At 45.7% G+C, this 12,703-nt stretch overlaps 1 protein-coding gene across 1 annotated transcript in view; it reads left to right on the plus strand.

Annotated features, from left to right (window-relative positions):
- The window catches only part of CDH13 (cadherin 13), a 993,386-nt gene that overhangs the window by 750,642 nt on the left and 230,041 nt on the right, over nucleotides 1-12,703 (plus strand). The window contains 1 exon segment of the mRNA NM_001109812.1: nucleotides 5,575-5,753. Within this exon segment, the coding sequence (NP_001103282.1) occupies nucleotides 5,575-5,753 (179 nt within the window).

A 12,703-nucleotide genomic window follows, 5' to 3' on the forward strand; every position in this document is an offset into this window, starting at 1 on the left:
AATAATTCCGTCACAGAGATTGGTGTTTGGGTGGCGTTAGAATGCACCACCTTCTCTCAGGAGTTTGATGCTGTAAGACAAGGTGCCATTTTGTCACATCCAAGGCCCGCAATTGGTGATGTCTGCCATCTCTGCTCACTTTGGTTTTTGTGTTACACATCTCCTTGGAAAAATACAGTTGCTGCAGCCGTGCTATCAGAAATCCAGTGCTAAATATAGACGAACAACCATGTCTCGATACATTATTCGCTCGCGGGAATATGGTTTTTAAAAAAAAAGGAGTCTGACACTTTTGATCATGTGAAGGAAATGTGTTGGGATGAAGTCGAGATTTCAAGAAGAGAATAAATCCGTTACCTGTGACACAGAGCGAGCGTCTTTGGAGCCCCCACTCCTGAGGCTGGCTGGCCTTTCACGGAGGCTGAAAGCCCCTCACCTTCAGATCTGCAGTCGGCTTCTCAAGGGTGTGACTCTGCTTGAAGTCACAGGGATGCAAACTTCAAACACCGGCAGCTTTCAGGGTCATAACACCAGGAGGCCCTTTTCTTTCCTCAGAGAAATCCAGTCAAGAGGAAGGGCTGTCTGAGCAAGACAAAACAATCAAGATGGTTCATCAGCCTGTCACTTTGGTGGCCATGTCCCTCCTCAGTAGAAAATGACACAGGACTTGAGACTTTCAATGGGCAGCCTGTGATTCTTTTATTTTGCTTTGGGGGGCTGCTGCTAGTTCATCTGGCTCTGGGAGTGACAGGGTGATTAGCATTTATTTTGACACTCAGGAGAATATTGTGATGCGGAAGAGGACAGAAATATACTATGTGGAGGACCCCACGCATGTCTATCACATAATTATCATTTCTCTGCCATCGGGAAGCACACATAGGTACGAGATAAGCACTGACGGGGAAGCTGCTGGGCTGACGGAAACAAACAAGCCCCTCTTCTTAGAGTCTAGGATGTGGGCTTGGGCAAGGGGTGAGGGGCTGGTGCCACCCACAGGCACTGATACAGCTGTCCTGGTGCCTGCCTACTGAAAGTCAGCCCTGACCTTGAAATTGGTGTATGACAGCTGAATCCACTTCCAACAAGGGCCTCCAAGGGGCAGAAAGAACTCAGAGCAGTAAAAAGAGTGGTGGAGAAGCATGCCTGTTGTGAAAAATGTCCAGGCAACATTGTCCCTCTTCTCAGTAGATGGGTCGCCCGTGGCTTCTGGTCAGTGTGGAATAAGGCAAAGCTACAGTGATGGAAGAATGCAATTCTACTCAAAGGACACTGATGGAGGACCTACTGCGGGTCAGATTCTGAGCTTACAAAGATGAACGGAACACTGTCTGTACCCTCCAAGAGCTCACCGTTAGGACCACGTGGCCCATCACGTAAAGATAGTCTTTAAATGAAGAGGTTCCGTTAACAGAGCAGTTTGGGAAACGCTGCCCATTCTACTCTCTCTTGGAGATTTACTGCACGTGTTTGCTTGTTCAGGACACTGAGATTCCTCCAGGACGGAAGCCTGCTTAACTGAGGCTGCTGCATGTCCCCTGGATTCGTTTCTCTGCTGAGCCCACGGAACCAGAGTTCCTTGCATACAATTAGGAAATACTGGTTTAGGAGGTTTATCCAGCCACTGCAGAACCTGGAGGTATGAAAATCATGATCTAGGAGAGGGGCTGACAGAGCAGGGTGTTGGGTCCACTACATGGACCGGGGCTCAGGATAGAGCCTTGATCCTAGGGGGAGACTAGAGTGCTGTATGGAGAAGCAGGGTAGGCTACAGAAAGTGTGTGTGTGTTGGGGGGGGGGGGGGTGTTGGTATAGAGTTATGATCTCCACAGTGGAAACTGAAATCGACAAACTAAGACTGGGGCAACTAGAAGGCAGAGGGTAAGGCAGGGAAACCCAGAGACGATGGGCACCAGGACTCATCCTGCTGTACCAGGTACCAGCCTCTATGGACAACTTACTTCCGAGCTCTTTTATCTGAGGCCGTTGCCTGCACGGCCATGACGGGCTCAGAACCCAGGGCAGAGTTGATAATAAAGGGCATCCTCCTCAGAGCACTAATGCCCCATGCACTGTGCCAAGTTCTTTAATGTATTGTCCCATAAATTCCTTACAAAGACCCAGAGAAAAGAGTTACTAATATCCTCATGTTTCAAGGGGAGAGACTGAGGCTCAGAGAGGCTGAATAACTTGCTCGAATTCACATAGTTACTAAAGATCTGAACCTAGACATGTTACCCCAAAGCCGTTTTCCTCAATGCTGCAAACCCGTCAACGCGACTTAGGCCCTATTCTCTCTCCATAGAGGTGGGCCTCAGAAGTCAGTCCAACTGTGTACTCACGTCTTGGTTAAGAGGAAGGCAGAGCTTAAGACCAAGTTCACTGACTCCCTAACAATTCATTAAAATAAGAAGCACTTTCTGTGTAACCTTGAGAATATTCCAGGATAACATTTTAGTACATTATCAAATCTGTGAAAATAACCAAAAAAGACATCATCAATGAATTTCCCGGTGAAAACTAAAATTTGGTTAACCTGAGAGCTCTTTTCTTCCTTCCTCTAATCATTTTAATGCAAGCCACGACAGCTGCAAACCATGATGACTTCATCTTTATACTTTCTTTTGCTTGTTCATCTATGACTTCAATTAAAGGCAGATTAAATAGGGCACCGATTCCATCAATCAAGCGTTCATTAGACACCAACAAAGTGCAGGGCGCTGGGTCATGCCTACCTTGCTGGGAACTGTTTGGTGTGGAATTGATGAGATTGAGGCCTCCGTGAATGCCTTTGGCCACACCGAGCTTACTTAGCACGTCCCTGGGTGAGATGTGGGCCTGAAAGCTGCCTCTGATTTCTGGCAGCGATCCCCAAAAGGCCTTTTTTCCTAGACCAGAAAGGCAAATATGTGTCACCCTCGAGCTAACTCTGAGGGACTGGGAACGGCTGCCTGGACCACGGGGTTGAGAAAGAACCCTGATTCCATAGTGTGGCTCGGTGGGAAACAGACGCCAAATTGTTTGCTGGTATCTTCCAAAGGCAAGGGGGCTGCACGTGCCAAGAATTTTCTATTCTAGCAGTGGACCCTGTGGCTTGCCTGGCGACAGTTTCACAAAGAAACAAAGACCGGCAAAGAAACAAGGTAGATGCAGCTGGCGTAATGGCAGCATTGGTGAAATTAACTGAGAATATTTAACAAATGGATCCAACCTGAGGGTGGTCAGATCCCCTTCTTTGCCTGATCAGTCAGAGCTGGTGGCTGATAATCTTATTCCAGTGGTGGGGGAGAATAAACCAGCTTTGACGGTTGAGAAGCACTGTTGCATAAGGAAAAGGAATACAGGGATGGTAGCTGAGCTGATGAATTCTGTTTCTCTTAAGCTTCAGTATTTTCTGGATATGAATATTCTCACCGGGAACTATTGGTCTACTGCTTTCGTCTCTCACCAGGTAGCTCACACTTTGTGGGTCCAGAAGGGTTCAGAATCGGAAGTTGGGGCTCTATATTCATGGAAGAGCAAACTGCTAAGAAAAGTTGTGCTTGGGCAGGTCACCCTGAGCCAAATGAGGTGGCTCACAATTGTCAAAACCAGCAGGCAGACGTGCCTGATTCTGCTCTGACCAGGCTTCCATCAGTACTTATAATTATGCTCTTTTTAGATTAAATTTTAATTGCAAAAGCAATACATTCTCCCTGTAAAAATGATCAAAACATTACAGATTGGGCCAACATCTTCCCTTGTCACCACCCCTAATCCCAGTCTCCTCTCTCATTTCTGAGCGTTAGCCGCCATCGCAGTGGAAGTTCACCTCCATAGACCTTTGATGCATTCATGGACATAAACTGTACCTGCAAAATAGATGTTTAAAGTATTGTGGAATTTTCTATAGGCAAGCAAGTTCACAAAAATGATATCATACTGTGGGTGGCATTCTTCAACCTGATGTTTCACTTAATACTCTGTTTTGGAGTCTTCCATGTCACAGCACATCAGACCTACACCCTGTTTTATTTATTTACTTATTTTTTTATTTTTTTAATTGCGGTAACATTGGGTTATAACATTATATAGCTGTCAGATGTCCATCGTAATATATTTCGAATTCTGTGTAGATTACACCATGTTCACTACCCAAAAACTAATTATAGTCCATCCCCTCCCATGTGAGCCTAATCACCCCTTTTTCCCTCCCCCCTACTTCCCCTATGGTAACCACCAATCCAATCTCTGTTGCTATGTGTTTGTTTGTCGTTGTTTTTATCTTCTACTTATCAGTGAGATCATACGGTATTTGTCTTTCTCCCTCTGACTAATTTCACTCAGCATAATACCCTCAAGGACCATCCATGTTGTCACAAATGGCTGGATTTCATCATTTCTTATGGCTGAGTAGCACTCCATTGTGTATATATACCACATCTTCTTTATCCATTCGTGTCCCTTGCTTGGCACCTAGGTTGCTTCCAAGTCTCGGCTATTGTGTATAGTGCTGCAGTGAACATAGGGATGCATGGATCTTTATGCCTTTGCGTTTTCAAGTTCCCCTGTCTGTTTTAAACTGCTGCAAAATATTTTGTAGCATAGGGAGACCATCATTTTATCAATTCCTCTATTGTGGGATGGTTAAGTTGTTTCCAAATTTTTCATCATGATGGATAATCCAGCCATGAATATCCTTGCAAAAACCCCTTGTTGACATGCATGTGTGTTTCCCGTGGGCAAGAGGGTGAATGCATTTTTTTTTTTTTACTAGTTGGTGCTCAGTTATCCTCAAAAGTGGCTACACCAATTCCCCTTCCTATCAGCTGTGTCTGAGCAAGACATGTTATCTAACACCCTTATCAACCCCTGACATAATCAAGGAGTCCACATGTCATCCCTTGTCTTTATATCGTCTTTATACCGCAAGTGCCTAAGACAGAGGGGGCTCAGTCAGCATTGCCTCCTGCTCCCTTTAACTAGAATACCTTTTCCCGTTGAGGTCCCTGTCTTTCATCTTGCTTACACCTACTCACTCCATAGGTGTCGGTACCAGGGACCTTTCCCCAACCCCAAGTGAGATGAGGTTGTTCTCTCGGTAGCCATAACACTGTCTCTTAATGCACTGACATGCTTTGTTAGTCTAACCTTTTTATATGCTCTCTCTCCTACCCATCTCTGCGGGACACCAGAGAATGTGCCTTTTTTGTACCTCTATTTCCCCAACACCTGGCCCAGGGCCCCCCACGTAGTAGGCATTCAATAAGAGCTTTCAAAATGAAGGCCGTTGTTAAGGAGCCTCATCCACAATGGAATGAAACCCCGTGAAAAGGAACAGCATATAAGCAGAAGGAAAGATTAAGCTGTCAATCTGCTGAACAGCAAAGATTTCTTTATATCAGGTCTTTTAACATGATGGGGGCAGCAGGGAGAAAAGCTAAGATATAACAGAGCTCGGGAAATGCTTTGTGTTTTTAATTTGAAAAGTGATTGCCACACCACTCCATTGCTATTGCCTGGATTTCGGGGAAGGTTCTGCCTGTCACTGTCACCCGCATGACCATCTCCCGCCCTTCTGTCCTGCCTCCGCAGGGACCACGGTGATGCGGATGACAGCCTTTGACGCGGATGATCCAGCCACAGATAATGCCCTCCTGCGGTATAATATCCGTCAGCAGACTCCTGACAAGCCGTCTCCCAACATGTTCTACATCGATCCTGAGAAAGGAGACATTGTCACCGTCGTGTCACCTGCGCTGCTGGACCGGGAGGTGAGCTGAAAGGCACTCATCTTCTTTTTCAGGAGAACCGAATGCGGCTGTCCCACGAGGAAAGATGGGGGGCTTCAGTCAAGGCGCTTTATACGGTAGAGGCGGAAATGAGATATTTACACATGACTGGGTAGGGAATATCTATTAAGGGAAATGGGGTATTATGTGAACCCAAAAACCACCCACTATGAAACGTCATATCCGTTAGAATCGTTTGTATTCATTCAACCCGATGCCTCTGTTTCTTCACTGACCACTTATTCTTGAGGCCCCAGTGATTCCGCAGGCTACCTCTCCTTACCTTCCTGCAGGGGAGGGACGAAGGAAGCACAGGGACAGGGGTGGGGAAGAGTATGGCTTTGCGCAAGATCACATCACAGACTCAGGTGGCTCCCACCTATTTCTTTTCTTTCTCAAACCCTCTCCTGCACGCATCACTGCTTTCCCCCGAAAACTCTCTCTTCCTCCAGCCTCCACTCTTCTCCCACTAGGCCGTCTCTGTGAAACCTCATGCATCTTCTAGGTCAGACGTCACAAGCTGGTGACCCCTGGACCCCAGTCGGTCCACACTCTTGCTCTTTGGTTTTGCCCAGGATGTTTTAAAGTTTTCACGTGAGTTGCCATGTCAAAATACTTAGATTTCATATTCCTTTTTAAAAAATTCCAACTTTCAGAACTTCTGAAAATCAGAAATTCTTGAAATGGGCCCAATTTCCACATGTGGACAGTCGGTCACATCGGATGTGACAGTCAGATGGAGCTGGTGGCAGCTGTCCCATTTAGGTGGGGCACGTGCTGCTGCCCCACTTAAGTCGCTTCCTACACGGGTCCCCTGGCCCTGACCTTTCCCCTGAGTTCTGGGTCCACCCTGTAGCTCACCACAGGCTACCATCAGTAGGAGAGCCTCTTGGCCCTTCAAACACAGCATACTAAACCGACGTGGGGATTCCCGTCACTCCATCACCTCCTCTGCCCACCCCATATCTGCTCCCAGCTTGGAATTCCTTGTTCTTGACATGACATCATCCCACAGGTGTTTCCCCCTGCAGTCACCCTGGACCTTCTGCAAGGACCATCTGCGCTGGTAACTGCTGGGTTTCCCCAATGGGCTCTGTGCACCTTCCCCGCAGTGTTTTCGATTAAATAAATCCCTGGGTCAGAAATGCCTTCTCCTCTCCTTTCTGCTTTCTACGCCGCAGCTTCTCACAAGATTCTGGGTTAGCTCCACCCCCTCTGAGAAGCCATCTTCCTCCACCTGCATTTTCCGTGGTCTTGTTCTTCCTCCAAACTCTGACTGCACTTACCTGTAGCCATCACATGGCACTTGCCATTCGCCCCTTTAAGATGCCATTTGTCTCTTTAGAGAATATCCCAAGGGCCTGCGGGGAGGGCAAAGCGGGTAGAGGGGCACATGTGTATGGTGACGGATGGAAACGACTTTTGGTGGTGAACACAATGCAGTCTATACAGAAGCTGAAATATAATGATGTACACCTGAAATTTACACAACGTTATAAACCAATGTGGCCTCAAAAAAAAAATGTCTCCCCTTCTTCTTGGTCTAGACCTGTAGTGTCCAACGCAGTAACCACTGGTCACATGTAGTTATTCAAATTTTAGTTTACATTGACTGAAATTAAAATGTAAAAATCAGTTTCTTGGTCAGACGAGCCACATTTCAAGTGCTAGGTAGCGACGTGTCGTTAGTGGTTAGTGGCCCCTGTTTGGCCACCACAGGTGTAGAATATGACCATCATCGCAGAAAGTTCTGTTGGGCAGCACCAGCCTCCGCTACAAATTTCTCAAGAACAGAGACTGTGATCATATGCATGTTTGTATCCCCACTGCCTAGCACAGTTTGAGCACTCCTCAAAATCCTAATTATGTGTTTTTTGGCGTATAGGCAAGAACGAGTTGGAAATGACACTGACATTCTACACTTGGTGGGTGGTCCACAGTAGCTAGAAATGGGAAAAAAATGGAAGGTGGAGAGGATGGAATTTGCTCTGAAACTGAGGTTGTCATTTGGAAAATGTAGTTGTTTCTGGTTAAAAATAGGAAAGCAGGAAAAAAAAGAACGTATCAGTCCATTTCCTTCATTTTGTCTCCCATCCTCTTTCCAACCCTCCCCTTTTTATGACTGTCTGGCTTCCATATTATCTTCTCTGGAGGAAAGTCATGTCTTTCCAACTCTCTGTTTATTCCCCACCCCTCATGCATGTGCACGCATGCACGTGCACACACACACACACACACACACACACCAGCTTTCCTATAACTTCTAATTGTCCCAAAGGTCCTCGCAAATTCTTCATACAAGGGAAAGATTAAGTGCAGTAATTTCTCTATCTCAGCTTCTCTTTTTACTGATAGAAAATGCTTTCTAAGTCTCTATTTATAAACCAATGTGATAATATACTGGATTATTCAGCTCTTAAGGTTTATTTTGAGGACAAATATGTTTCAAGCTCATGATCTTTTCATTTGGATTTTTCTTAAGTTGCAGTAAGTATATAATTATGGGAGTTGAATTAAGCATTTCCAGCCACAAAACATCAACAGCTCCAAAAAAAAAAAAAAAAAAAAAAGACAGATAAACACAACTTAACCGAAATTGGAAAATCAATGAAAACGAATGAAAAGTGTCACTCCCCTGGGAGGGTTTCCAGAGTTCAGTGCTGACCCAGCAACATGGGTGGGACCTGAAGAAGTGCCCCTGGGTTTAGACAAGGCTTGTCTGTTGGCTGATGCAGAGGGAAGCTTCTCTTCGGCAAGTTTCCTGAACTGGGAAGACATGACTCCACCTTCCTCATCTTTAAAGGGACAGAGCCTGCACAGCACCCCCCAATCGGTGTTTTCCCGTTTGTAATGTTCTCACCTCCCTGCGCCTTTCCTACAAGTCACGTGAATATGATGGGATCCTGCAGCAGGATGTGGAATTCTTTGTCATTCTTTCTGGAGACCTTCTGAGGAGGCATCTTGTCTTAGGTGTAGTTTTAAAAGTCTACTTCTTGACCATCTGGGCAGAACACTTAAAACAGATTTACACACCATTCACTTTTAAGAAAATATTCCATTGGGACCCTACAAACTTGGATATGATTCAAACCAATATTAAGTTGAGTTACCCCGTGTTCACTCACAGTATCTCACGTGTGTTTGAGCACTGAATATTCTGAGTGTAAATAAATCAGTTGAGGTCCCGTTCTAGGGCAGGGGCTGCTGAGACCGTACAAACAGTTTGCCCCCGCTGGCCCCCACTTTGTTGGGAGTGGAGGCTCCGGAAACCCGCTGGTTGACATGAGCTCAACTATGATCAGATGAACATTTTTCATTTTGCTTTTCCATTTAGTACCTTTCCTTTCATGGGTACTTTCCCAAAGAGGACCCCGGCGGGGGTGTTTACCTAAGAGAGAGATAACATAGGGCTTCAGGGGAGGTGGCAAGCACTGTTTTCTTTGAACCTACCTATTCCACTTCCCTGCCTTTCACATATTTACTTTGTAACGCAGCTTGTCAATGAGGACAGTCAAGGACGCCCATAAACGATCTTTAATACGTTGCCATTTTGTTGTTGCCCTTTCTTCTTGCCACCCTCACTCCCCAGGATGTCTCAAGTGGGGCCAACTGTGGGAGATGTACCCATTTGATCTGCTCCTCTCCACTCTCCAAAGAGGAAAGGGATTGTGTCCAGGTGGATCCCTGATGTATTTCCAGTCCTTAGCACATGAGAAGTGCTCAAAAAATATCTGTTGACGATGAAAGGAAGGATGTGTGGGAGAGGCAGGCAGCATGAAATGTATGATACCTCTGTGTGCACAAGCCACTGTTTGGTGGGGCAATCTCCTTTCATTTCCTGGTGTGTTTGGGGTGGTGCAGCCTCTGGACCCAGCATGCACACACAGAGCTGGGAGCGAGACCACCCATCTCTCACCCACTCTGGGCAATGTAAAAATGCTAGATGGCAGCTCACCCACTTTCTCCATCTTCTGAGAACTCATAACTGACTCCCTTCTTTCCCTCCCAACCATGATCAGCAGCTGATGTGGCCCATTCAACCGGCCAACATTGCCCAGAAGATGCCATCCAGTGGGTGGTTTGTGAGAGAGTTCTCCCTAAGAAGTTCCTTCTCCACTGAGCCATGACCTTGGGGAGAAACCAGGACTATGGTTGGAAATGAGATGGACAGTGGAAGTGACAATAGGTCAGTTCCTGGTTCCCACTATGTCCAAGGCTAACCTATACTGTGGCCGCCCCCAGAACTGGTGCATTTATAGTCACTGTGATTCATGAGTCCTCTGGGGCAGCACGGTTGGCTGAGCTCCTGCTTTGGACAGTGGACCCCCTAAAGATGTGCAGCCTGGAAAAGAGGGGCTCAGAGGGAACACGAGGACTGTTGTCATGTTTAGGGAGGACTGGCTTTTGGAAAGAGGGAGTGGATTTGTTCTGCTTGGTCCCCAAGTGGTGAGAAGTGGCATCAAGTAGGACAGTGGTTCTTACACTTTGCTGAGGGGCTTTGGAAATCCTGGTGCTCGGGCTGAGACCTGGATCCATAAAATAAGGGTCTCAGGTGGTAAGGACACAGGCATCAGTAGTTTAAAAAGAAAACAAAACCCAGGTGATTCAAATGTGCAGTGAGTTGGAGAAGTCCCACCTTTGGAGACCATGTTTCAGTGGACTTAGGAGATGGGATTGGGGTCAGAATCCTGGCCCCGTCATTTATTTGGTTTCTGACCTAGGTGAATGTAGTCATTTCCCAGGGCTGCTGTGACAAAGTACCACAAACCAGGTGGCTGAAAACCATGGAAATTTATTCCCTCACAGATCTGGAAGTCAGGAGTCTGAAATCAAGGTGTCAGTAGGACCGGGCTCCCTCTGAAGGCTCTAGAGGAGGATCCTTCCTTGCCTCTTCTAGATTCTGGTGGATGCCAGCAATCCTTGGCATTGCTTGCCTTACAGACACTTCACTCCAACCTCTGCCTCCATCTTCACATGTCCTTCTTCTGACTGTGTGTCTTCACATTGTCTTTCCTCTGTGCATGTCCGTGCCTTCTTATAAGACACCAGTCCTATCAGATTAGGACCCATCCTAATGACCTCATCTTTACTTGATCACATCTGCAAAGACCTTATTTCCGAATAAGGTCACATTCACAGGTGCTGGGGGTTAGGACTTCAAAATATCTTTTGGGGGGAACACAGTTCAACCCATCACAGTGAGTTATTTGTATACCTTAGTTATTCATCTATAAAATGGGAATTACAGCACCTACTTCAAGTGGGTTGTTGGTGAGGATCAGGTGTGTCAAAATACGTAAAGCATATTGTCTATTCTAAATAAACAGAAGCTATCATCATTATCATTATCAGTTGTAGTAGTAAATTACAAGAGTGGTAGTGAGTTCCCCATTGTGGAATGTATTCAAGCATAACTGCCCTTGATAGGATGTCACAGAAGGGATTCAGTTAACCCGAAAGGTTATGTCCTTAATGTCTTTTCCAACCTTGAGACTATAGTTATTAAAAACATTTATTGAATACCTTTGATGTGCAATTTGCTCTGTAAGATGCTGCCTGGGAGTGTCAATTCCTCACCTGGCCAGCTGTGTGAACTTGGGCAAATCATTTAACCTCTCTGAGCCCATTTCCTCATCAGTAATGACTATGATAATGACAGCTGCACCACCAACTATGTCACCTTTTCAAGATGTACACAGTGTCCTTTCCTTTTTCAAATAGCAAAGCATTGTACAATCATCACTATTTTTCATACTTCCTATGGCTGCTGATAACCCAGGCTCCAGTCCCCATCATGTCCTGCTGAGAACTTTACATATTGTTTCTACCCACGTGTCACAGACGGACGGAGAGTCTCCCCAGATTGCACAGGCCTACTTCCCTTTGTTCTGTGAATCATACCTCTTCCCTTTTGCTCATGCTGGGCTGGGTTTTACTGCAGTTCCCCAGATTCACAGCTGAGTCATGAGAGCAGCTGCAAAGACCATTTATTGCCCTTCCCTTGTCGTAAGCTTGGTGTTAATAGTCCTCAAGTTTCACTGGAAACACAGTGCGTTTTCCGTTACAAGCTCATCTGTTTACTTCTCTGAAACCATACCAGAACACACATTTCCTGAAGAAAGAGATCTTGGATCCTTGTCCCATCTCTGTATTCCCATTGCCGAACATAGTGCTGGGGACATAACAAGCACTCAGTAAAGATTTGTTGAATGGATAGATGGATGCATGCATGCAGGGCTGGCTGAATGAACGGATGGATGGAAGACCTATGTTCCTTCAGTTTGTATTTAGGACTAAATAGCTCACAGATGATCTCAGAACTTACTGCAAGATCCACATCCTAGCGGGGGTATATAAACAGAGGAAAGGATTATCTTTTAGTTGAGCGCTCAGTCTTGCCCTTGTGGAATCATCCCGTCATCTAATGTATTCATCTTATGCCAACCTTGTGTCAGGAGCTAGACTAGGCACTAAGAAATCTCTTGGTGAATAGGATGGGCATGAGGGTCTGGGTGTCTTGTGTAAATGTTTAGGGAAACGTTTAGAGAAAATAAGAGCCGTATATCCTACTAAACGAAATGGGTCCATTTGGGGCACTGTTTTATTCTTTTCCATAACCATACTCAGCCCCTCATTCTGACAGTTCTGTCTATGTTTTTAAGCTATGTCTGGCTGCACTACAAAATAAAATCAGATAAAGGCCCCTACCATTTGATCAATGGTTTATTTAGTTGATCATTTTGGCCGCTAGACTGAAATTCATCAGCTGGAATCTGCCAACTTTTCTGAACATAGCCACAATTTGCAACTACTCACCGTAGCTAATGGTCAGTTTAGGGAGTTTGGTTTTCTTTTTTTTCTTTTACTGCAAATGGAAACAGTTTCCAAAAGAGGCCCTTAAGATGTGATCTTAACACTTGCACTGTGAGAGT

Source organism: Equus caballus, chromosome 3 (assembly GCF_041296265.1).
Source record: "Equus caballus isolate H_3958 breed thoroughbred chromosome 3, TB-T2T, whole genome shotgun sequence".
Taxonomy (NCBI): domain Eukaryota; kingdom Metazoa; phylum Chordata; class Mammalia; order Perissodactyla; family Equidae; genus Equus; species Equus caballus.